General features: G+C 46.6%; 1 protein-coding gene across 5 annotated transcripts in view; it reads left to right on the top strand.

Moving 5' to 3' along the window:
* Positions 1-24,877, top strand: part of MYLK (myosin light chain kinase) — a 118,037-nt gene extending 93,160 nt beyond the window's left edge. For 2 of the 5 annotated variants that reach the window (XM_079155261.1, XM_079155263.1), the window contains 7 exons: positions 225-442; positions 2,434-2,557; positions 10,069-10,221; positions 12,091-12,214; positions 17,694-17,823; positions 19,259-19,390; positions 22,833-24,877. In XM_079155261.1, coding sequence (XP_079011387.1) covers positions 225-442; positions 2,434-2,557; positions 10,069-10,221; positions 12,091-12,214; positions 17,694-17,823; positions 19,259-19,390; positions 22,833-23,083 — 1,132 coding nt within the window. In that variant the 3' untranslated portion in view covers positions 23,084-24,877. The other 3 variants (XM_079155262.1, XM_079155264.1, XM_079155265.1) reach the window with 3 other exon arrangements.
* The last annotated feature ends 360 nt before the right edge of the window (positions 24,878-25,237 follow it).

Below are 25,237 nucleotides of genomic sequence, written 5' to 3'. Positions count from 1 at the left end.
TTATTTTTCCCTGAGACCCCTGAAGCTTGGCAGGTACAGGACAGCACCCCACTCCCAGCAGAAATCCAGGAGACCCTGACCCTCTTCCCATGATGGAAGGGTGGGGCTCAGAAAGCTGCAGGAAGTACCACACCCCACATCCTACCAGGGCCAGATGCCCCACCAGCACAGCCCCCGCGATCCTAGGATCTCACCACAGTGCCTTTCCACTCTGGTCCCCGCAGAGTTTCAGGGGGTGAGCTGTTCGAGCGTATCATCGATGAGGACTTTGAGCTGACAGAGCGCGAGTGCATCAAGTACATGCGGCAGATCTCCGAGGGGGTGGAGTACATCCACAAGCAGGGCATCGTGCACCTGGACCTCAAGCCTGAGAACATCATGTGTGTCAATAAGACAGGCACCAGGATCAAGCTCATCGACTTTGGTCTGGCCCGAAGGCTGGGTAAGGCTGACCTACCTCTCTTGTCACCACTGTGTGGTGTTAAGTGGCAGTTTGTGCTCCCCTATCAGGGCCAAAGTGGGAGACCATGAAGACTGCTCAGGTTCAAATTCAGCCTCTACCACTTAGTTACCACTTACTGTGTGACACCTGTAAAATGATACAGTACCTCACAGGCTTATTACAAGGACCAAACAGGTTGATAAAATAAAGCAACAGCAGCAGTGCCTTGAGCATGGTAAGCACTAGGTAGGCATTAGCTACTTATTTGATGAGGAGGAGGAGGGTGTCATTAGTAGCAAAAATTTTGACTGTGGTGACCTCTCACATCTACATCATACTGCACAGTTTCCAGAGCACTTTTACTTGAAAAATAATTTTTTTAAATCCCATTGATTCTCACCAGGAGTAGGCAGGACAGACTTCATGAGCCCCACCTTGCAGAGTAGGAGATGAAGGTTCATAGAGCTGTGCCCAGCACAACCTGCCATGAGCCAGGGGCAGTGCTGGAGCTGAAGGACCCAGAGCCCAGTCCAAGGTCTCTATATTCCCTCTGATGTTTGTGCCCTGGAGGAGGGAAGGGGAGAAGTAGTCAGGGCCTCATACTCACCCCAAAGTCATTTTGGTCAGTGACTCTGCCTCATGTACTGCTTGCAGCCACTTTGCTCTGCAGTCTTTGATGTTTCAGTATCTGAGCAAAAAGCTTCACTCTCCCCTCTCAGCCACTGCTCTGTTGACAGGGAGTTCCAAGCTGGTTTGAAGCTGGCCTTTATTTCACAACACTGTGGAAAGCAGGAAGTCACTGGCCAAGCTAATCCCATCCAGCAGACGTCCTAGGATGTCCAGTCCTGGTTGAGGCCATATTGTTCCTACAGAGGACAATGAGGGAGTAGGGTCCTGAAAGGCCTTTGCTTGCCTAGCTGTTGGTGCATTCAGGCCAGAAGCACATCCTGACACTGGGCAACACACCTGCCCTGCTCTCTCCTGCTAAAGGGACAGGGTGGGATTAGCAGCCAGTATCCAGGGCCTGCCTTTGTACAGTACCCATTAATAAAGTAAATGAATAGGGAAGCACTGACCTCAGGAGCTTGCAGTGCCACAACCAGGGAACACAATGTTCAGATTCCCTTGAGGGAAGGGTCTGTGGCAACTGTGATATCCACCAAGGATCAGAGAATAGAAGTGGTCACCATAACGGGAGGTTTGAGTGAAAGCCACTAAGTACTCTGTTTTAGGACATTTGCCATGGACCCTGCAGAGTTGAACAAGACCTGACATGGCCCCTGGGTCAAGGGCCTACAACTCCCCATACTGATGACAGCCTCCAGCAGCAGGTCCCTGCCCTGCAAAAACTAATGGGCACCCCGTCCTTTGTGACTGCGAGGTGCCATCTATGATTTAGGCCCCCAGCCAGCCCATGACTCCTAGGAGGAGAGATATGGAGCTAGAGAGGAGCGGAGGGAACCTGGCTCAGCCATTGGACCACCTGGTTCAGGTCCCAAACACCTCGGATGCACTGTGTGACCTCACTTTTGTCCTCAGTAGCATGGGCATCATTCCTACTTCTCAAGAGTGTTCAGAATATTAAATAGGAAAATCAAAACCTCTCAAAGTACCTAGCAGAGTACATAGGATGCAGTGATTGGCAGACGTTATTAAGCAGAAGCCACAATCCCTGCCTTGGGGAACCACCTCATGGAGACAGACACACAAAGGGCCACACAGACAGGTGCTCAGTGCTATTCTAGCCCTCCCCACCCCTCTCAGGACATCTGAGGTGAGCGAGTTGTTTGTTGGTTCCTCTGGTAGGTTGATGCCTGTTTAATGAGGAAGTCAGGTGTCTTGGTGTGGTTATCCAAGGACAGAGCACCCAAGTGCCCAGCCCTCATCTGTGCCTTTCAGTTTGGGGCTTGACACACAGAAAAGGGCAGGCACTTACCTTGACCTGGCTCCACAACGTGCTGGCAATTGACCCCTTTCTGTCCTGGTTTTAGAGAATGCAGGGTCTCTGAAGGTCCTCTTTGGCACCCCAGAGTTTGTGGCTCCAGAAGTGATCAACTATGAACCCATCGGCTACGCCACGGACATGTGGAGCATCGGGGTTATCTGCTACATCCTGTGAGTCCCAAGACTGTCAGGGGAGGCGGGCAGAGAGTCCCACCGGAAGGGTCCAGGCTGCCACGATATTGTGAGGGAGGGGTCAGGGCAGGTCATGATGGGGAGCCCACCCCAGAGCAAAGACTGACAGGTTCCCATTCCAGATTCCTGCCAGCCCACCAGGGGCTCCCAGTGCACCAATGGCCTGCATCATCCTTCTGCAGCTGCATAGCACCACACACCAAGATCCCATGCTGAGTCCCTAATGATCCCCAGTGCTGGCAGCTGGGGCCCGTGGTCAGGAGTAGGGTAAATGCAGCTGGCACCATCACCTGTGTAGATGGGCCCACAAATAAGCAGGGGAGCCCAGATGCATATCTCTGGGAATCCTTACTGTCTTGCAAGGACAGCACCCCGTCCTCCTGGGATGAGGACCTCAATCACCAGCCTCGTCTCTGACTCCAGAGTATGTACTGATGAGTAGGCACTTTAGTGGAAAAATAGGAACAGAAAACAATCAGAACTGGGAATTCAGGTGGAAAACAAGACCAATGAGATTAACAAGCTGGGGAAAGAGGAGAAGCCAGCAATCTAGACCTGTGCTGTGCAACCCTTAACATCCATGAGCCACCTAGGTACCTACTCAGGTTACAGGCTTTGACTCAGGTCTGCTAGCAGCAGGTGATCTGAGGACACACCTGGAGTAAGGAAACTCCAGAAGACACTCTTTGTGAGTCACACTGATTTAGTCCCTGAAGCTTCAGGCCACGGGCAGTCTTTAGCCTCAGAGGCATCCCTGAACTTGTGTGGCAAATTTTGAGATGGTCTCCCCAAAGATGCAGAAATACATGCATGCTTTTAAAAAAAATTATTTTTGTTAATGTCAAAACAAAGAGAAATTGAAGGTTTTCATAGAAAACTTAAGGAAGAACTACTTTTAGAGACCAAGGTAGGAAAAGGCTCTCGGTGACTTTAATGCCCTGTGGGTTTAGTAACCACTGTTACAAAAACTTTGGCAGAAGTGGGGTGACTTTGGTGCAGTAAGACTTTTTTTTCCACCCCTGGAGTTTTACTCTCTATGTGCCCTGTGAGGACAGCCTCCCTCGGCTGAAACTCTGCCAGTTTCTGTACCCTGGGGAGTCTCGCCTACCCCAAATCAGTGAGGAAACCCCAGGCCAGGCTGCTTCTCCCACCTCTCCCTCTCACTAGCACTCTCCAGGAGATGGCGCTGGTGAGTAAAGACAGCCCTACCTGATGCTGTCCTCTGATTCCTGTGGTAATGAGCAGAGTGGTGGGCTCAGCCTGGCCCTTCCAGGGCTGCCCTGGGCTTGGCCAGTCTCACTCTGGCTTCTTTTCTTTTCTTTTTCTGGCACTGGGGATTGAACCCAGGGGTTTTTAACCATTGAGACACATCCCCAGCACACCCCGCACTTTTTTTTTTTTTTTTTTTTTGAGACTGGGTCTCACTAAGTTCCTGAGGCTGGCTTTGAACTCACGATCCTCCTGCCTCAGCCTCCTGAGTCTCAAGGATTACAGGCATGTGCTACCTCAGCCCTCACTTTGGTTTCTGAGCCCTGAGAAACACCTGGTCCTACAGAAGCCATCTTGGTCAGCTCACTCTGTCCAGACCCTGCTGCCCTATGGCTTGGCTTGGTGCCTGGGCTCCCCTTCAGCCACCAAGGAGATTTGCCTCACTGCTTGTGTTTTCCTGCCCTGTGACAGGGGAGACTTCTACGGCCACTGATTTTCACGTGGGTGTTGGTTCAGTCTTACGTGCAAACCTGGAGTGGGTCCCTGGAGTGGGTCATGGCAGGGATTTGATATTCATTTGGCGTCAAGGTAACTGGTGCCATGGAGGCCACTTGGTTGTCCATTTCCCACAGTCTGGGCTGGTGACCAAGAGTCCCAGTTTGCCTACGACCCATGGTTTCCCAGGATACAGGACTTTGCACGCTAAAATGGGGACAGTCTTGGGCAAACTGGTCAGTGACAGCTGTGACTGGATTCGTCATTAAGCTTTCAGTGAACACACTCCAGGCTATACCCAGGTGGAGACTGACTCCACCAGGCGCTGCAGCCCTTAAGGGCCTTCCAGGATACTGTCCCCCAGTGACAATCCCTGTCCTCATGTCTTACTATGGATTAGTTTTGCCTGTTCTTGGCCTGTGTGTGAATGAAATCACACAGAAGGAAGTGTCAGAGTTCTTTTGTTCCAGTGGTGAAATTCATTCCTAGTGTTATCTGCAGTTGTAGACTGTTCACTCTGCACACATAGCCATTGTAGGCCATGGTGGGAGTATAATCCAATTAATTTATCCATTCTACATTGGTGGGATTTTGAGTAGTTTCCAATTCAGAGTGTCAAAGATTCTGGTCCACGTGTTTTAGTGAGCATTCCTTTTGGATATATAATCTAGAAATAGAGTTAGTGGGTCATAAGAGCACTTAATTTTAAAATAAAAATTCTTTTAGGTGGAAGAACATGGTGGTTTGGGTTCTGGGCTACCCCATTTACTAGATTACCTTTACAGCTAAGACCAAGAAATAGGGAAGGATAATTTTGATGCATGGGACACCAGCCTGAAGGTTCTTGGGGTGGGACTATCAGGAGGGAGGAGTTGGGGGCAGGCAGGAGGCCAGTGGAGCCCATGATGGGTACTGGCTCAGCCCTGGCTCAACCCTACACAATGCCCTGGCTCCTGCACCCACCACTGAGGGCCACTGCCTTCTGGGATGCCTCTGGTCTGATTCCTCAATACTGATCTGGATCTGGGAGATCCCCTCCAGAGCTAGGGCTCTTGGCAGAGCAACATGGTGCCAAAAATAAAAGTTGGAGTCAACTAGATGACGTAAGCCCCTGCCATACAGAACTCTGGAGTCACTGCTAGAAGCACCCAGAGGAGATTCTCTGGTGCCCCATGGTATCCTCTGCCCTGCTTCGTCCTCTATTTCCAGCCAAGTTATCTGTCTGGCAGTCCCTGTCAGGGTGGCTTCACCTGTGAACAGAGCCACTCCTGATTTCCTTTCTGGGGCCAGTGAGAGATGGCAAGTGGGGGGTAGGTAGCCAAGTGATAACACTTTTGGAATTCAGTGGGCCTTTGGTGGGCACCTCCAGAAAGCTGCCTCGGGTCACCCAGGGTGATCTCTTTCACACACCCAGCCCAGAAACCTGGTTAAGTCCTGCCCCTGCTCACTTCCAGACCTGGGTTCTCTCCCACCTCATTCTGAAGAGGGAAATAGATTCCTGGGTCTCCTGGAGGCCTTCTGAAATGAGCAAGACCCACTTGGTTTCTGGCAGGAAGAGAGCGCCAGGCCACACTTGCATGTGGAAGAAATTATACACCCGCCTCCTTTTCTAAAACCTCCTTCCATCTGCCATCTCCCCTTCCCATTTCCTGAGCACTTGGTGTTCTCTTGCTGCCTCAGGGAGGTGATTCTGCTTTGTGCCTTGCCTCATCCCTCCTCCATTTCTCTCCCCCTCCACCACCTCTAAGGAAGGAGAAGCAGCAATTGACGTTCCACTTTCCCCTCCCTTTCATCTTCCTGTCTCCACAATGGATTCTTCCCACTTCGACTGATGAATTTATTTTTTTCAGTAGTGGGGACTGAATCCAGGACCTCGTGCAAGCTAGGCAAGTGTGCTTCCTGTGAACTACATCCCCAGCCCCCAACCCTTTTTTATTTTTTAACTTTATTTTGAGACAAGGTTTTACTAAGTTGTTCAAGCTGGCCTCAAATTCACAATCCTCCTGCCTCAGCCTCCTGAGGCACTACCATGCCTGGCTCACTTCAGCTCATTTGTGGAGTACCTTCCATGGTCAAGAGCTGGGGCTGCCCCCATTCTTGTGTAGGTTGGGGAAGAGGGGAAAACCAGAACAGAAGAGAGATGTGTGGCAGGTGAGTTCTTTTGGGGACAGCAGCCCAGTCAGCTTGGGAGTCCCATGCCCAAGCAGAGCATAGGGCACATCCCGCATCTAGGGTCTGGATGCAGGGCTTTTCAGAAGGATCAGGTGGTCTCTGCCTTCCTACCCAGGGCTGCCTACCCTCTCCACTAAGCAGCTTGATGTGCTCGCTGATTCACGTCCTGTAACCTCCCCGCACCCTGCTCTCTGGCCAAGCCTGGCCACCACCTTCAGATTGTGCTGCCCAGGCACGTGAGCTGTGTTTAACAGGACAGCAGAGGACCCAGGCCTCTGCTTCCTCAGCCATTGAAAAAAAAACAACAGCAAAACACTCAGGTCTTCTGTGGACCTGCCCAGCCCTCTCAAGTTGCCACCAGAGTATCTGAAGGTTAAATGGGGTAAAGAGGAAGTCCTTCTGCAGCAGTCAGTAACTCTGCTGGCAGATGTGAGGTCCCCTTGCTGGTCTGCACCTTGAAAAACAACATGGAGAAAGTGTAGCCCAAGAGGCATTTCTGTGCCCTCTGCTCTCCTGAAATTCTGCCCTGATAGCAGGACAGATCTCTGCACTAAATTCCCCAGCGAAGTTCTGGACTGAAGGTAAGAATTAAGAAATTAGGGTTGGTAGCCAAGTGTTGCTCACACCTGTAATCTCAGCTACTGAAGAGGCTGAGGCGGGGGATCGCAAGTTCAAGGCCACTTGTGAGACCCTGTCTCAAACTTTTAAAAAGGGGCTGGGGATGTGACTGAGTAGTAGAGCCTTGCCTATTATTAACAAGGCTCTGGGTTTGATCCCCAGTACTGCAAAAAGAAGAACGGAGAACTTAGAGCATCCTGCAGCCATGACCTTTGTACTCTTCATTGTTCAGCGTGAACGTGGAGACTGTACATATTGAGATGTGAAGTGAGGAAGAAGTAACACATCCACAGGCTTGCTCAGATCCCACATTTTTTTGAAAATCAGATAAATAAATTGGTTAAAAACCAAATAAGACTAGGAAGGGGAAAAGAGTTGTGCTATAATGCTAACAGTGTATTTGTTCTCTGGTTGATTTTTAACAAACAGGTGACCTTTTTTGTTTAAAAAAAAAAAAAAACAGACATTATCTCTTACAGAAATTCTAACAATAAATTCCAAAAAAGAAAGTTAGAAAAAAAAAAAAAAAAAACCTCCAGCAAAATCCCACCACCCAGAAACAGCACTAACTACTGAAAATTCAAACTCTCTATGTCACTTTGCTGTGTATATGTATTTTCTAAGTTTTACTCCAGAGAGTAACTTTTCAGAGAGTTTACTCTGCTGTTCAGTAGGGAGAACACTGGGGAAACTCAAAAGGCAAAAAACCAACCAGGACACAGGACACAGAGGGTATTTCAGATGGTTTGGACTGCCAGGACAGAGGAGGGCCAGAGGCCAGGAGGCTCGTCTGCCTGTGCAAATCGCAGAGATTAAGTCCTATCTTTGCAGGATTACAGTTCCTAATTAGGAAAGGAGGTTTGCAGAGGGGACCTTTCAGCATTCCACCGCAGGCTCGCTGGCTTTTCCTGCCATCTCTTAGAGTGCTGCAGGAGTTTCCCCCTCTTTGTTTCCAATGGAAAATGTAAAGACAAGAAGTAGCAGGTAACTGACAGGCAGAGACATGCTGCTGCTTGATGAGGCTCACTTAGGCCACACGAGGTGGCAGAAATGCCAGGTGCCGAGAGGCCTCTGGGAGATCTAGCCTAGGGCCGCATGGTGTATAAAAGGGGAAACTGAGGCCCGGAGAGAGGAAAGCACAGGCTCAGGTAAACTCCCACCTTTCCCTAACTCGACAGGAGTGAGAATCGTCATCTCTTTGCCTTCATAAAACAAATCCGTGTCCTACTTTAAGAAAATCAACTACAAAAGTCTATTATTCAAAAACACAAATATGCTGATTAGGGTGAGATAATTCATATTGCAAAAGCTTTTCTTTCCTTATAAAATCATTCACCAGAGGGCTTCTCCCATGGTGGGCGAGCTTTCTTCCAGGTCAGTTTTGTTCCACCAAATTCAGTGGCTATGGGTGTATTTCATAAGCCGAGGCCATTTGCATGCCAAAACAGCTCCAGAAGCTGTTATTGGGTTATTTTTTACGATGATGTACTTATAAGGATTTGGGAGAAGCAACATTAATGAAGCCCTCACTTGAGAGCTTGATGGCCTGGGACCCCAGAGGCATCTCATGGGGTTTAGACAGGATCAGGCCAGGACCAACTGCATAATATACAAAATCAAAAGGTGGGGCCACTTGCTGAAACCTTATTATGAATTCCAAGATGCTGGCAGCAGGGCATTAAGCCAAGTATGGGGTCCATCTAAAGGTGGGACTCCAGGCAGTTGGGCAGGTGGCACAGCCGTGCAGTGGGCCTCGGTCAGCATGGTGGGGTCATTGCTGTTTATGGAGTGGAGGTGAGAGGTCAGAGCAGTGAACCTAACTCTGTTCTATTTGGCTTTAGATTCTCTACCTTCCAAATTTTGTTTGACTTGGGTAACTGGTAAATGAGTTGTTCCTGCCACCACAGGTTGGTGAGGCACCGTCCAATATCTATGGTCACAGATGGCTGCTACTGTGTACTCGGTGGCTTCCTTCATCTTCACAGAAGAGCTAGTTCAGCAGCAGTTAAGCAGCAGCCTCCAGAGCCCCAACCTGAGTTCATGTCCCACCAGCTGGGACACCCTGGGCAGGTCACTTACCCTTTCTTTGTGCCTCAGTTGCCGCCTCTGTAGAGCGAAGTCATGAGCTTTCTGTGTGATAGGGTGGTGTCAGGATTTGATGAGGTCCTCTGTGTTAGCTTTTTCCTTCATGCCTGGCACGTGGTAGAATTTGGGTAAATGTTCGCTGCTGTAAAGAAGTGATGACCCTATAGTTCAGCAGTGGCTATCCATTTTAGAGGAGGAAGAAAGGGTGATAGGAACAAGAGGAATTGCCCAAGATCACCCAGCAAATGAAGAAGCTGCACTCTGTCCTCTGCCAGGCATCCACAGGGAGGCTTTTGAGAGTGGCGTATTGCCCACAGTGCCCTGAACTCCCCTTGCTGGTTCAAAGCCCTCAAGTTCATCCAGCTCACACCCACTGAACCTCCTGTGCTGAGACCCCTTTGTGGAGCTGAAAAGTGGAAGAGAGAGAGAGAGAAAGCTGAAAGGCACAAAGGAAGGGCGGGGCAGGGTGCCATGGTGGGCACTACCCTAGAAGTTGGTCATGGTAAGGGTAGACGACCCAAGGAAGGGGCCTAGAGAAGGTTCTAGAGTGTCAAGTGCTAGCTGGGGCTTTGAGGAAGAATGGAAGACAAGGGTAGAGGGGCTCATCAGCTGTGGCGTTCCATGTGGAAGTCCTTAAAAGCCATGTTCCTGCCACCTCAGCCTCTCTGGTGGGTGATGTCAAGAGGCGAGGGCACCTCTACAAAGCAGTGAGTGACTGAGAAGGGCTGGGACCACACAAGCCTGTCAGGGGGCCACACCTTGTTTCTAACTGAAGGTGGAGACAAGGCGGGTGCAAGGGTGCTTAGAGAACTTGGGGTGGGGCTTTGCCAGCCCTCACCTGGTGCTCATGTGGGGCTGCACCCCACCCCGCCAACCTGCCTTCATCCCTGCTGTCCTCCTCTTCGCCCCAGGGTCAGCGGCCTCTCTCCCTTCATGGGTGACAATGATAACGAGACCTTAGCCAACGTCACCTCTGCCACCTGGGACTTCGACGATGAGGCGTTCGATGAGATCTCCGATGATGCCAAGGACTTCATCAGCAGCCTGCTGAAGAAAGACATGAAGTGAGCGGGGGACTTCAGTCCCGCCGGCCCCGCCCCGCGCTCCTGATGCGGAGCAGGGCTCTCCTCTGCCTGGCCAGATGCCCTCACCCCTTGGCCCCAGGCCAGTCTCGCTGTTCCCTGAGGGGGAAGGGAGGGCGGCCACTGTGAGGCCAGCCCGCATGCATGCAGGGAGGGGAGGGTCCCCCAGACCTCTGGTCCTGGTGCCAGACACTGTTTCCATCTCTGGAAGCACAGAAAGTCCTTTCTTGAGCCCTGTAGAGAGCTGCAGGAGAGGAGGCTCGTTCTGCATGGGTAACGGTTCTGTGTGTGGCTGTGGCCTAATGAAGCCCTGCTGGCACCTCAGCCGCTCTTTAAGGCTCACAGGGAATCCTCTCCCCCAACATGTGAGAGCAGACAGAGGCAGCTGAGAGCCTGTTGGAGGGTCCTCATACCCCAAGATTATTCACGGTGCTCTTTTCACATCTAATTTACTTAAGAACTACCCACCTGAAGATGGCCCAGTACCAAATAACACAGAAAGCAGTTGTGAACGGAGGGTACGCTGCTGGGTCTGGGCATACAGATGACCAAGCTCTGAGGAGAGGGCAGGCATACAGGTCCTGGGGCCTTCAGTGAGAGGCTGGAGGTGGAGCTGTGGGGAGACTAGGCTGGAGGTGGGCTGTGTCTGTGGCTGTGCAGCCTTTGCGCACTCTGTCCTGGTGAGCAGAATTGGCTAAATTTAAGCAAGAAAGTGAGGGGGCTCTGAGTGCATAGAGAGAGCTACCAGGGCAGGGACCCTGGGGGTGATTCATTTCCAAGGTGAGAGACCCCACTCCCCAGGTGGAAACCTCCCTCCTAATAACTCTGGTTCAAGGATGGCTTTTGTCAACCAAGCTTCATTCATTGAAGATTTGGTAAATGCAATATTGTTTATACAGCTGATTTTCTCATCTAACCTTAATAATCTAGTAATAAACTGTCGGGTTCCTCTGCATGCATGTGTTGTCTTACCAAAGAACTGATTTTAATCAAATAGTTTCAAACACTAGATTTCCATAAACTCTTACGTGTAGCATTTCTTCAACCAGAAATCTGTCAGCACTTTAAAAAATCTTTTTCTACTATAAAGTAAAATGCATAAATTGTAGAAAATTTGAAGAATTGAAGAAAATTTAAAGCATCCATAATCCCTTTACTTAAAGATTACTACATTGTACTGCTGTACTTTTTTCTAGTCATTTTTCTGGGTATGTTAGCATATGGGTCTTTGGGTTTCATTAGTCCTGTTGCAATTAACAGTTACAGCCCTGAAATATTTCTAGATTCCCAGAACTTTCAGAAAATTGGGTTTCAATGCAGTTCTAAGATTGTCATAATTCATAATTCGTATGTAGGACATACCTCTTTGAGCTGTAACAGGAAAAACCTGACATTCAACCCCACCATAAGATATGAGAAGAATTCATTGATTGTCAGAGGTTTGTTCTTCCCTAGAAGGGGAGGCAGAGGATTAGGCCTCCAGGGATCCCAGCCCCCCTGTAACCAGCAGAAAGACCCCACCCTGGAATACTACGGTGCCAGTCATCCCCAGATACATTTCCCTGTGGCACTGACTCTTCCTGGACCCCAGGAGCAAGTCTGGAGATTCAGTTCCTTTCCTGGTGTTTGGGCCTTCCAAACTCTGACCCAGGCTGGGTCCAGTCAGTGCACCCCATACCAACGGGGGAAAGACAAGTGGACAGTGCCCTGGTCCTGATGGGGGAACTGGGTGCTGGGAGCCCTGAGCTCTGCGCCATGTGAACAGAGACAGGTAACCTCCCATTTCTAATCTGACCAGTGATCACTGAGATCCCCTCCTGCTCAGAAATTCTCTGATCTCTCCTCCTCCAGAAACCGCCTGGACTGTACCCAGTGCCTTCAGCATCCATGGCTAATGAAAGATACCAAGAACATGGAGGCCAAGAAGCTCTCCAAGGACCGGATGAAGAAGTACATGGCAAGAAGGAAATGGCAGGTGATTCGGGGCTCGTTTGGACTGGGATGTTGCTTCAAACCCCTCTCATTCCCAGCTGGCCCTTGCCTTGCTCCAAGGAAGTCTGACTTTGTTTCTGAAATAGTCTGGGACCACTGTAGGTAGCTCTCAAGGTACAGTGTTCCCTTGCTCCTGAGCTAGAGTCCTTTGCTCAGAGGAAATGGTTCCTCAAGTACAGCTGGCTCTCCAGTCCTCCTCAGTTTTGTCCCTGAGGCACCAGGAAAGGGAGACCCCTGTAGCCTGACCAGCGCTGACGTTCCTGTCTTGTTAACTGGGGTTGAGCAAGGCCTCCTTGAGATCTGTTAAGCAACTCTGGAGATTGCGGTGTCCTCACAGGTGGTGTGAAGGCATCCTCTCCCATGATCAAGGAGGAGGGCATGTGCTCTAGAGAGACGGTCACCACTCCCTTGGGAGGCTGGATGTTGCTGGCTGTGTGTCCTTAGGCAAGTGATAGCCTTGCTGTGGATTCATTTTCTCATCTGTCAGGTGGGGATGATACTGGCATCAGCATCATGGCACTGTTGGCAATTAGACAAGATAATCATACAGCCTTTAGCACAACACCTGGTATGTAGTGAATATTCAAAAACGCCACCAGCAGAGAATGTGCATGGAGGGCTGGCCACGGTCGGAGCCATCCAGAGCATTCGCTGTACATAGAGTCTTCTGATCCTGGGAGGCACTTTACAGGCAAACCGAGGCAGAGAAATGGTCAGAAAAGTCCCCCAGGGTCATATAGCCAAGTGGAAAGGTGAGGATTCAAATCTAAAACCTGCCTTCAAAGTGTACAGTCCAAATTGCCTCTGTTAACAAGATAGATAAAACTGTCATCCAAAACCATAGAGCACTTATCATCATCCTCATTTTTTGATTATTTTTACATCACAATTTGTATTCTAAAATTCCTGATTCCTGGAGAGAACAAGGTCTGCAGTCAGGGAATGCATATGTAGTGGGGATCTGAAGCAGGCAGACATAAAAGGACATAAGGCACACTAGGAGTTGTAAACGATCAGTATAGCTCTCCATAACCATATATGTGAGTGTGGGCAGGGGAGGGGGGCCAGTCTCGACCAGAATCGATGTGGTTAGGAAGAAAGCTTCCAGGGGCAGGAGCTGGAAATTAAACATGGACCATGAGCTGGAACCCAGAGAGGAGGACAACAGCACACATGGAAGAAAGACAGAGTTGGGACTGGACATCCCTGGGTATACTGGGCTGGACAGGAGCAGAGTCTTCAGCTGGAGACTTAGGGGACCTGGGGATTGAGATGTGCCTGTGTGATGGAGAAAAAGGAAATCACAGGAACACTGATCATTCGCCACCTTGGTGCCCAAACCATAGCTCTCATGAAAGCACAACTTCATGCAGAAGTCAAGAGAGGGAGCATGAGGGCCCGTGGGTGAGGGGTTCAAGGCACCACTGTCCCCAGCACATGGCAGCCAGAGCCCCTTCACGGTGGAGGGAAGTTCTTGGTTAGCACATGCACCCCACCTCCTGACCCCTTTCAAGTGCAAGATGAGTTGAAACATCCGCACTGCTTATCTTCTGAGGCCTTCAGGATCAAGATAGCAAATATTATTTTTTTAAAAAGGTGAGGGTCCACAAAATCAATGGTTGGCTTAACTAGTGATCCTCTGGCTGGCAGATCTCAAAGAAGTATTTCTGGAAACAAAATCAGGGTGGGGCAGTTCTCAGAGCAGCAAGTCTGACTGGATCTTGCTTAGATGAGTTAAAGGGCAGCCTTATCACCTCAGCACATCTGCAGGGGACTGAAGCCAGGGAACACCTGATCCCTGTGGTGGGAACAGAGAAGAGGTACAAGGTGGGAGAGGAGCAAATGGAATGTTTAAGTCTGATCAGCCAGGGAACTATCATTTGTGCTGATATTTTTAAAAAATTTTTAAAATTTATTTTAATTAGTTATACATGACAGTAGCATGCACTTTGATACATCATATATAATGGAGTATATTGTGTGCCGATATTTAGTCACTTAATTTTTCTTCTTACTGTTCAGAGTGTTATTAGCCATAGAGTTTTCCAGAAGAGGAATTGAGGGGGAAAGGGTAGGATTCAGAGAATCCATATTTTAATATAGGTGAAAGCATTTGGAAAATGCTTTCCACAAAATCAGCAGTCAGGTTTCACAAAACTACACATAAAAGTAGTCCACAAAACCCCATTGAACACATAATGTCCCTAAAGCATAATTTCACTGGTAACAATTCAACTGTGTCTGCCCTGGTCTAATAGGTCACTTTGTCAGGGAAATGTGTTCCACATTTACACTTCAGTTTAATTTCAACTTGATTTAAACTTAGCTCCCCCTGGAAAAGGGGGTTCCCTCTCAGGGAAGCCAGTCCTGTTCAGTGGGGCAGGGAGAAATGGCGTGGAAGAAGTGAAGTAGGCTGTGCCAAGTTAGCAAGGCAGGGTGGGCACAGGTGGCCCAGCCAACTCTAGAAGGAACCTTGTCACTGTCCTGGTGTCCTGATTTTCATCACAGAGCCCAGGAGGAAGTAATTTGGAAATAAATCCCTACAAGCAAGGCTAGACAGATATCCTAGATGACAAATCATATTGTAGATCTTAGAATAAACTACTCCAAAAGGTGGGCTTTAAATTTATATGGAAAGAATTTTACAAAACCGTGTTGGTGAGGAGTAGCAATGGCGGTGGGTTGGGCAGGATAACAGGGCTTCTGCTTGCCAAACTGGAAGTAAAGGACCAGGAATTGAAGGCCTGTGGGCAGCCATCTTTATTTTCTGGGAACCACAGATTCCAGCAGAATGGATCAAAGGGCACCAGGGGAGAAAGTCTTAGAGTCAGTGCAACACAGACTAAGCTTGGCCATCATATTTGGATGTTGACTGTCAGGGGACATTGTATTCTTGGGACTCTTGGTATGTATATGGGTCCTGGATGGCTGATGGGTATTAGGTTACCAGCTCGTCTCAGTTTGCCAAGGACTTTCCAGGCATTAGCACTGAAAGACCCCAATCCTGGGAAACCCCACAGTCCTGGGCAAGCTGGGATGGCTGGTCATTCTAACTCGCTTTCCAAGGGCCGGAGGTCCTACACTGTATTTGAAGTCTGGACAGATCCTGTCCCGCCTTGAAAATTGCCCTCCAATGAGAAATAACCTTTCTCAAACCTCAGATGGAAGTTATAAAATTGAAACTTGGCTGTTTTGATTTTTGTTCCCCAAATTCCCAAAGGTCTTGGTAAAGCAGCAACTGATTTTTAACTGCAAGGCTTGAAACTGGAAGACTAAGACATATTGATATATTTCTTTCCTAGCCTGACAAATAACTTCCTTACCAATGTTTTCTACAAATCAGTTTCTAAAGATTGAATTTTGATGTAGATTATTTTTAAATTTTTCCTTATTAAGCACTTGCATTTCTCCCTGTTTAGGAAATTATATGCTGAATATCTACATCTGCTGGAAAACTTCCCTATGTCACACTACTTGCTTGTTAACATATTTTCTGCCTCCTCTGAAATATATAACCCTTTTTGATTGCCTCATTCTGATAATTTCACATTAGTCATTTTGTTACAAAATAAAACCAAGAAGAGAAAAGATATTATCTCTGCATATCATAAGCTAAGATGGTCTGTCCAGATCAATCCCTGTCCAGATGTCTGGAATTAGGGAGCCCATGAGCTTAAAGGAGGTGTTCCCTGCATGAGTATTAATCAGTCTTTCTGTGGAAGACTAAAATTTCAGGAAGATTAGAATCTTCTGGCCCAAGGACCCTGAGACCCAGAGAGGGAAACTAACCTGCACAAGGTCACACAGCAGTCAGTGGTTAGAGAAATTACCTGGCTCATGTTGGGAATAAACCCTCTGAATTTAAAGATGCCTATCCCAGAACAAGCCAGTCTGTGTTGAATAAAGGGAATGGGGGGCTGAGAAGGGTGAAGTCTGAGAGTTCAGCTGATTAGGAAGTAGGCTGCTCAGACCTTGACTGCACAGGCAGGGCTCCTACTTTCTTTGGGGTCCCTGAGGGCGTGGTCAGCTCTCCTGGGAAAAACTAGGTCTCTCCACACACTAGCCAGCAAACAGTCCAGCCAGGCCATTGGTGACTGGCCCCTCACAGGAGAGCAGGAAAGGTTGCCACATGGTCTACGTCAACAGGAGCATTCTCTGCGGGCTGCTGGGCTTCTGCACACCATTACCTTGTCATTGCTCACCGTCCCCCCTGACAATACTCCTGCCTCCACCTCCTGAGCTCCTGGGATTCCAGGTGTGTGCCACCAAGCCCTGCTGAAATAATCCTTTTACTAAAACACTGGTTTCCCAGAAAAATGTGAGGCTTTATTGAACTTCTTGAGTATGGAAGTTAATTCAGGAGGAAAATGGTTTTTCTTGTACAGCATGAGGTCAAGTGAACGAGTGCAGGACATCAGCTGCTGAAAGGGCTGTTTCCTAGCTGTCTCAGAAGGGGACAATAAGCCCATCTGAGGGGACAGCGGCTCTGCAGATGTGCATCCTCTAGATGTCTGAGAAAGCTCCTGGGAGGCAAGAGGGAGAGCCTTAGCCATGCTGTGGCTTTCTATCCTAGTCATTCCCACTAACTTTAGGAAAAGGGTGAGAGACTTTATTGAAAGATGAGAAACAGAGACCCAGTCACACACTTTGAGGATTTCTTGACCTAAAGCCTACACTTAGCAGAGTTTTCGTAATGCGAAGAAACTGATCCTTCTCAGCAGCAATTCCATCCTCTCCCAAGGTGCTTCTTTGGGTGCTTCTTTTAAATGCCTGAGTGTACAGCAGGGACCAGCACCCCTCTGGACTCTACTGTGCTGTCTTAGACTTGTGCTAGGGCCAGCCCAAGCATTTCTCAAAATCTCCTGAGTCTCAAAATATCGACTGAGCTAAATGGAACTGTGGACATCTTCTTGCCCAACCCCCCTCCTAATACACAGAAGGAAATTGAAGTCCAGAGAGGTTAAGTGGAGCACCCAAGGTCAATAGAATGCTTTTTTTCTTGCGCATCAGGACCCGTGGGATCTGTAGTAACTCTTCTCTTGACCAATTAAAATCCTATCACTGGCATTGTTTTACAAGAAACAGCCCCACTGGGCCCAGTCAGTAATAAGTCTTTGGAGCTGTCTCAGCCTGCAGTTGCTTTATATAAACTATCCCTTTTATGGGAGTTGAAGCACAGTATGAAAAGGGTTTTTGTTTCATGTTGACCTTGTTTAGTCACATTAACGCACACACCAGCTTCAGGCCCCATTCCATTCTCCGAACATCTTCGGTCGTGCTGATAGTGCTGAGCAGAGCAAGGTTGGGCTCAGTCCTCCAGCAGGACCTCTGTGCTTACTCGGGAGGCCTCTGGTCCAGGGAGCAGCTGCTCCTCCAGGGCTGGGCTCTTCTCCCCGGAGGCCCAGCACTGCCCTGCTGGAACCAGGAGCACCGCCTGAGTCCAGACTGTGTCTATTTTCCAGAAAACGGGCAATGCTGTGAGAGCCATCGGAAGACTGTCCTCTATGGCAATGATCTCAGGGCTCAGTGGCAGGAAATCCTCAACAGGATCACCAACCAGCCCACTCAATGCAGAAAAACTAGAATCTGAAGGTAAGGAACCTGGTAAAATTCAGGAAGATTTTTCTCCAGTCGGTAAGAAAAAGAAAGGGTTCGGGGAAGAGGAGCATTTTGAAGATTTGGGGTTTGGCTTTGTTTTTTTTTTTAATGTACCCTACAAGGATAAATTCAGGAGTACTTTTGGGTTTCCCTGACAACAATTACTAAATCTAGTAAGTAGTCTTTAATTGTTTTAACCATGTGTTTAACCATTTTCAGAGGGAAAGTTAGTCTATGTCTGCTAGAACTAGATGACCTCCACTATTCTTTTCCCTGTATTTTGCATAAGAATTAACAAAGGCTTTATTAAAAACTTCCTTTTTATTACAAAAGTGAGACTTGTGTATTGATAGGCAACGATGAAATAAAAATCACAGTTATATAATTTTTTTAAATATCCTTCCATTTTCCATAGTCCTTGTGGTTTTTGTTTGGAACAAAAATTAGCTTGTATAGTCTATATTCTCTGCCATTGCTTATGCTGCCAAAACATGTAAGGCTGTGCAGGCTTTGGTTGGTAGGACCTTCTGGAAAGAATGGTTAGCTCCTTGCCCACCATCTTTGGGGTATTATCCGACCCATCTCCTCAGTCAAGGCCTCAGCCTCTCCCTACTTTGGGTACACATAAGGCTGGCAGTTATCTTCCTGAACTGCCTCTTTGGGCCAGAGACACTCCTTGATCAGCACTGCCTGATGCTTTTGTTATCCACGGGTGAGAAGCTGAGTCTAGATCCCTTTTGTGCACAGAGGCAGAGGAACAGGCAAGCTGATGCTGGCTGCTCCGCAGTTTCCTTGCAGCCAGGGACAGTCTGCCGTACGTGGGCCTGGTCCCTCCCGAGACACTCCTGCCACTCCCCACATGTCCCACACGTAGGGGAGTAGACACAGAAGCCCCTCACAGCTCCATCTTTTCTCCTGGGCCTATCCCATAATAGCAGTCCATGGCCATACAACATGAAGTCTGTATAAGTGTGGAGCACAAAACTCAGGCAAGGTGACAGTGCCTCTAGGACCTGGTTCCTCCCTTCCAAGGAGCAGGTGAGCCTCCTGCTACAGTAGGAGGTTGAAGGAGCCTGAGGTAGGAAGGCTGTAGAGCTTCCGTCCTTTTCTGATGCCCTCCACCCAGCCTGACACAGCATGAACTACAGCCAGAACCCATTTTTGAAGATGACTTCCTCCTTCAGTGTATCGGCATCAGGGTGGGGAGAGGCTGAACATTTCCCTGTTTTGGGTACAGTTCTCTCTGCTGCCAGAAGCCATTTGGCAGAAGGCCAGCCATCCCCAGCAGGAGTGCTTATGATTCACTTCACTAAGCTGCATTATTTGCTAAATTCTAGCAACTTTTTTTTTTAAAGTCAGCCTTCTTAAATCAGGGGAGAGGAGAGAACAAGGAATGAAGAAATGACCAGCTTCTCTCCGTGTCTTCTAGAAGATGTCTCCCAGGCTTTCCTCGAGGCTGTCGCTGAGGAGAAGCCCCATGTAAAACCCTATTTCTCCAAGACCATTCGTGATCTAGAAGTTGTGGAGGGAAGTGCTGCTAGATTTGACTGCAAGATTGAAGGTAAGCTGAGTCTACTTCTCCTCACACACCCCGGGGGCTGCCCTGGAGCAGCCTGTGTAACCTGTGTAACCTGGCAGGCCTGTGCTGTGCAGCTCAGAGCAGTCAGACTCTGAGGGACACTGGGTCAGGAGGAGCTGTTCGAAAGGGCCACTCCCTCCACCCTGCCTCCTGAAGGTTAGTGCCCTTCAGTAACTTTCCCACAGGCCGAGCTGATATTTCACCTACTTACCCCAGCCATAGGCCTAAGGTTCACAACAGCTTATCTTATTGTGGGCCTTCCTGGCTGCGTAACATGCAAAATTAAGTGAGCTTTGTGAACTGCTGAGAAGCATGCGAATCGTCCCCAGGGTCACTCAAAGGGAACTTCGCACAAAGGACAGAAGACTGACGTTGGCTTATCAACAGACTCTGTGAGTGTGGATGGTGATCTAATGCTGGGTTCAGGCCCCTCATCTGTAAAATGACATCTAACCCACAGAGTGACCCTGGTAGTGCTGTGAGGACACAAACATGAAAAGGAGAAACCTTTTAAATCTTTAAAAGAGGTCATATAGTAGGGCCAGGTGTGGTGGTACACACCTGTAATCCCAGCAATTTGTAGGCTGAGACAGGAGGACCACAAATCTGAAGCCAGCCTCAGCAATTTAGGGAGGCCCTAAGCAACTTAGAAAGAACCTGTCTCAAAACAAAAAATGAAAAGGGCTGGGAATTAGTTTAGTGGTAAAGCATCCCTGGGCTTAATCCCCAGGACCAAGGAAGGAAGGAAGGATATTATTGCCACCGGGCATGGTGGATTTTGCATGTAAACCCAGTGACTCAGGAGTCTGAGGCAGGAAGATCACAAGTTCAAAGCTAACCTCAACAACTTAGCAAGATCCTGTCTCCAAAAAAAAAGGTCTGGGGGATATAGCTCAGTGATAAAGCACCCCTGGATTCATATCAAAAAAGAAAAGAGATCATGAAGTAAAGGGGAAAGTAGTGGCTTAGTAAGCTCAGAAGGAGAGTGTGCAATGGAACTTGAAACAGGAAAAGTTAGGATCCAGAGACCTTAAGGGATCTTGGCACAGCACCTGAGAAATTAGCAAAGTTGATGACACAAAGCCAGTTTCCACAGGTTGCAACATTCTAGAAAGATAAGGAGCAGGATAAGACAGGCCTCCTTGCTTCAAGTCTGTGACTTTCATGTGCCAAACAGAGTAAAGGGTTTTTTTCCTATTTTGTTATGACCAAGTGATGAACAAAAGTTCATTGAGCAATTTCCCAAGGTCACACAGTGCAGCATGGCCATCAGAACAAACCCTACCTCCAGTTCAGTGTGACTCTCCAGCACTGAGACCATAATACCTTTGAGTCAAATAACCCAGCCTTAGGAAGGGAAGAACACATTTTCTCCTCACCTTTATGTTATTGAAATGTTTTATGAATATTTTTTCTACCACGATTTTTTCTCTTTTTTTCATCTGATTAGAAAGAAAAAGTGGTTGTGCTGAGTTTGGTAATGTGGAAGTTATCAGACCGGCTTCTGCTCAAGACTTGGAACCACTGCCTGTAGCTCTCCCCCCTACCACTGTTCTTGAGTCTTCTGAGTTCTTTCCTTTTTAATTTCTAAAGGAATTATTATAACATAGTGATTATCATCTTTTGTATATAATCTCTTTTTAAATTTTTTTTAGTTGTAGATGGACACAATACCTTTATTTTATTTAATTATTTTTTGAGTTTGGTGCTGAGGATGGAACCCAGTGCCTCATCCCTGCTGGACAAGTGCTCTACCACTGAGCCACCACCCAGCCCCTGTATATAATCTCTTTGAGATTATCTCCTTATATTTGCCTAACTTCTGACTGGCACTTTGATGAGAAATTAAAGCACATGGGTGTTGTTTTTTGTTTGTTTGTTTGTTTAAGAAAGTTGTTCATGGACCTTTCTTTTACTTATTTATATGTGGTGCTGAAAATCAAACCCAGTGCCTCACACCTGCTAGGCAAGCACTCTACAACTGAGCTACACCCCAGCTGTTGTTTTGATTAAAAAGATATAAATATACTTGAAAAGAATGTTAAAATTCTTCTTCTTTTTTTTTTTTTTTTAAACCAGGGATTGAACTTAGGGGCACTCAATCACTGAGCTCCATCCCCAGCCCTTTTTTGTGTTTTATTTAGAGACAGGATCTCACTGAGTTGCTTAGGGCTTTGTTGAGCTGCTGAGGCTGGCTTTGAACTCAAGATCCTCCTGCCTCAGCCATCCAAGGATTACAGGCATGCACCACCACGCCCAGCAATTCTTAAATTCTTGTGTATAATTTTTATTCTGGCTGGAACTAAAATTTTTTTCCTCTATAAACACTTCTCCAAAATAAATAAATAAAAAATTTTTAAAAATACACAAATTTTAAAAGCAAGACAGATGGAATATTATATATATATATGTACATATATGCAATGTTGCTGACACTCATGTATATATATACACACACCACTTTAAAATATTTATTTATATTATGTGTGTGTATCGTAGTCTATTGTTTTGTGAGGTGGGAGTTACCAGGTATTGAACCCAGGGGTGCCCTACCACTGAGCTACATCCCCAATCCTCTTTTAAAATTTTTAAGACAGGATCTCACTAATTCACCTAGGCTGGCCTCAAACTTGTGATCCTCTTGCCTCATCCTGCCAAGTAGCTGGGATTTACAGGTGCACACCACTGTTCCTGGCTTGTTTTATTTATTTTTAATACTGAACTTTACAGAAACTTGACTAATATGACATGAGGCCAATCAGTGAATTCATTTTCAGTTATTTGCAGGCAGATTACCTGCTTTGCATCAGACTAAGACAAATATGCTTTTTTCTTCTTAGCAATATTATCATCTCCGCTCATGTTTTATATAGCTGTTATCTGCTTTGTTGAATTATACTTTATGCACCATAAAACTCCCCCATTTTAAGTGTACAACTGAATTATTTTTAGTAAACTTATCATCACTCAACCACCAGCACAATTCAGTTTTAGAATATTTCCAGCACCCCAAAAAGATCCTTTGTGCTCATTTATTCTGATTATTTTTAATTTAAAAGTTAAGCTTTTATACAAGAGAAGAAAATTTATTTTCATCTAAAAGACATTGAGTCCTAAGTGTGCAGTTGGAGTTGGAGCAATGTTTCAGGGAGTACTCTGTGTCTAAAGGGGGGCTGGTGAGAGGGTTCAGCATGGATAGGAAATGGACACCCTTAAAATTACCCTATTCGGGGTTTCAGATCATAGTATTCATAACACATGTCCTTGTGCTAATAGAGATATCAAAACAGATACTAAGAGCCAGCATCAGAGTTTTTCCCTTGACCCTGTTAATTAATAGAGATCGCTTGGGAGTCACTTGTATGAATGGATAAGAGACTTCGAATAGCAGCTCCACAACTTGTGTTCTCTCCCTGTGATGCAGGATATCCAGACCCTGAGGTTGTCTGGTTCAAAGACGACCAGTCAATCAGGGAGTCCCGCCACTTCCAGATAGACTATGACGAGGATGGGAACTGCTCTCTAATTATCAGTGACGTCTGTGGGGATGACGACGCCAAGTACACCTGCAAGGCTGTCAACAGTCTTGGAGAAGCCACCTGCACCGCAGAGCTCATCGTGGAAACCATGGAGGAAGGGGAAGGGGAAGGGGAAGAGGAAGAAGAGGAAGAGTGAAACATTCAGAGAGAAGGGGGTTCTAAGTCATTTTTAAAAGGACTGTTTCTCTAAAGCTCAAAAAACTCGAGATAGTAAAAGCACCTAGTGTGATAGATTTTCTAGTTAGGCCATTTGGGGGCTGATTCATCAGCAATAACAGTTGATACCTAGCAGCATTTTTGATGGGCATTAATTTGAATTAGCTGGCACCTTAAGATACTAGTGCAGCTAGATTTCATTTAAGGAGATCACCAGCAACTTGCCTGACCAGTTGATTTTAAGAGAAGGTAACCAAAAGAAATTTTTACCTGGACAGAATCATAAATTCCCCAGCTGAACACACTCATGAAAATAAAGGCCACAAGGGCTTTGGGCCCAGATGCCAAAGTTTAGCCTGGAGGGCACCTGTAAATGGAAGGCCCCAGGCCCTGACTCCAGAGAACCGACTTTTCCCGGACCCCAGCATTTCACTCTGAAAGCAGTTGAGCCATTTTAACTTACAAGGCACACTATTCCAAAATATGCTGTAGATGTTAGGACTTCCTGTTTCCCTCCCCTATTCAACCTGCCCATTTTTCTGAACCTGAACTTGTCATGAGTTTCAGCACTAAGGACATATTAATTATGTTTCTTAGATTCTGAAGACAGGTCCCAGGCTCATGGATGACTCTGGCTTCCTTAGGAAAGTAAAATCTCCTTTTCTTCTAGAATCAGTAGGAAATCTAAATTTATCCCGTTGCACAAATGTCTAGCAAACAATTCTTGCTAACATGCTTTTCTTCTTCAACCAGGATTCAAATTTGTGCTATTACAGGGTATCCAGCCTGCATGCATGGTAAAGATGTTTGTGTCTGAATGTAAGAAAAACCAGTTTGCTGAAATTAGTCAATTATTTATTGGGCACTATGAAACCAATTTTAAGGGATGAACAGCTATAAAATTCCACGTACTTTGAAATCTTCTGCAAGGTAGTCTTGAGTTTAATACTCTTCATTCTCAACACTTTCCAAAGAGCTTGGCCTACCTTATGGGTCCACTATGTTTTCCTTCTCAAACATGGATCAGCCACCCCAGCCCCAGCCTTGAAATATATTTTTAGACCTGATAAATGCACTCAGACTCTTACCTTTTGGAATTTTTAACTTTCTTTCACTACCTTGGCACTTAAATTTTTTTCTTTACAAAACTTTCTGAAGGTCATAAACAAAGACCATAAATTTATGCTATACCCTAGTGTATTTCCTCTATGTGTGTGTGTAACATTCCAAATACTCTTTTTCTTTTCCACTGTTTATCAAGTGTAGCAATTTAATATCTCAAGGGACTTTTTATTAAGTTTCTTAAGAACCAATTTTAAACTACTTCTGTGCAATCCTCCACAGTATCAGCATTAGGATTTTAATATTTAGTTTTATGTTTTCTTCTATTTTAGCTGCTTTTTGCTGCTAGTTTCAAGTTGCCAGTATTTTTCTTTTTTTTTTTTTTTTTGCTTTTTAAATTTACAATTTTTTTCATTATAACCACAGTATTGCCACAGTTTATTATAATAAAGGGGTTTTAATTTGATTTAGAGCATTCAAAGCATTTTTCATCACTTTGTGTTTGGACTATAATCTGTGTGTGTGTGTGTGTGTGTGTCTGTGTGTATATGTGTTGTGTGTGTGCATGGGTGGTATACATGTGTATTTTCAGGTTAATGCCTTCTTGGGATTGTGTTAATGTTCTCTTGGTTTATGTGCCATCAGAATGGTAAATGAGAACACTACAACTGTAGTTAGACCACAATTTTTAAATAAAGAATATCACAGTGCATGCTGTTTGTTCAATCTTTGCAAACTTCTCTCTCTCTCTCTCTCTCTCTCTCCTCCCCCCCCCCTTTTTTTTCCATGCTACCAATTGTACAGTCCACAAGTAACATCTTGGTAACTAAAACCAAACACTATCCCAAATATATGTGAAAAACTGACTTGTAGCATTGTGTTTTACTAAGGAACAGAAGACATAGGCAGTTCTTATTTATACAGGTGACCTAATTTAGTTCAAAACTCTTCTTCAAGCATCAGTTTAGTGCCATTATATTCTAGAAGGATATTTTATATAGTATCAGTTCCTTGTAATGCTAAAATCTATGTGCCTTTTTTACATATGACAAAATCATCACCATCACTGACT

The sequence above is a fragment of the Sciurus vulgaris genome (assembly GCF_902686455.1).
Source record: "Sciurus vulgaris genome assembly, chromosome: 10".
Lineage (NCBI taxonomy): Eukaryota > Metazoa > Chordata > Mammalia > Rodentia > Sciuridae > Sciurus > Sciurus vulgaris.
This window is presented reverse-complemented; position numbering and strand designations above follow the sequence as displayed.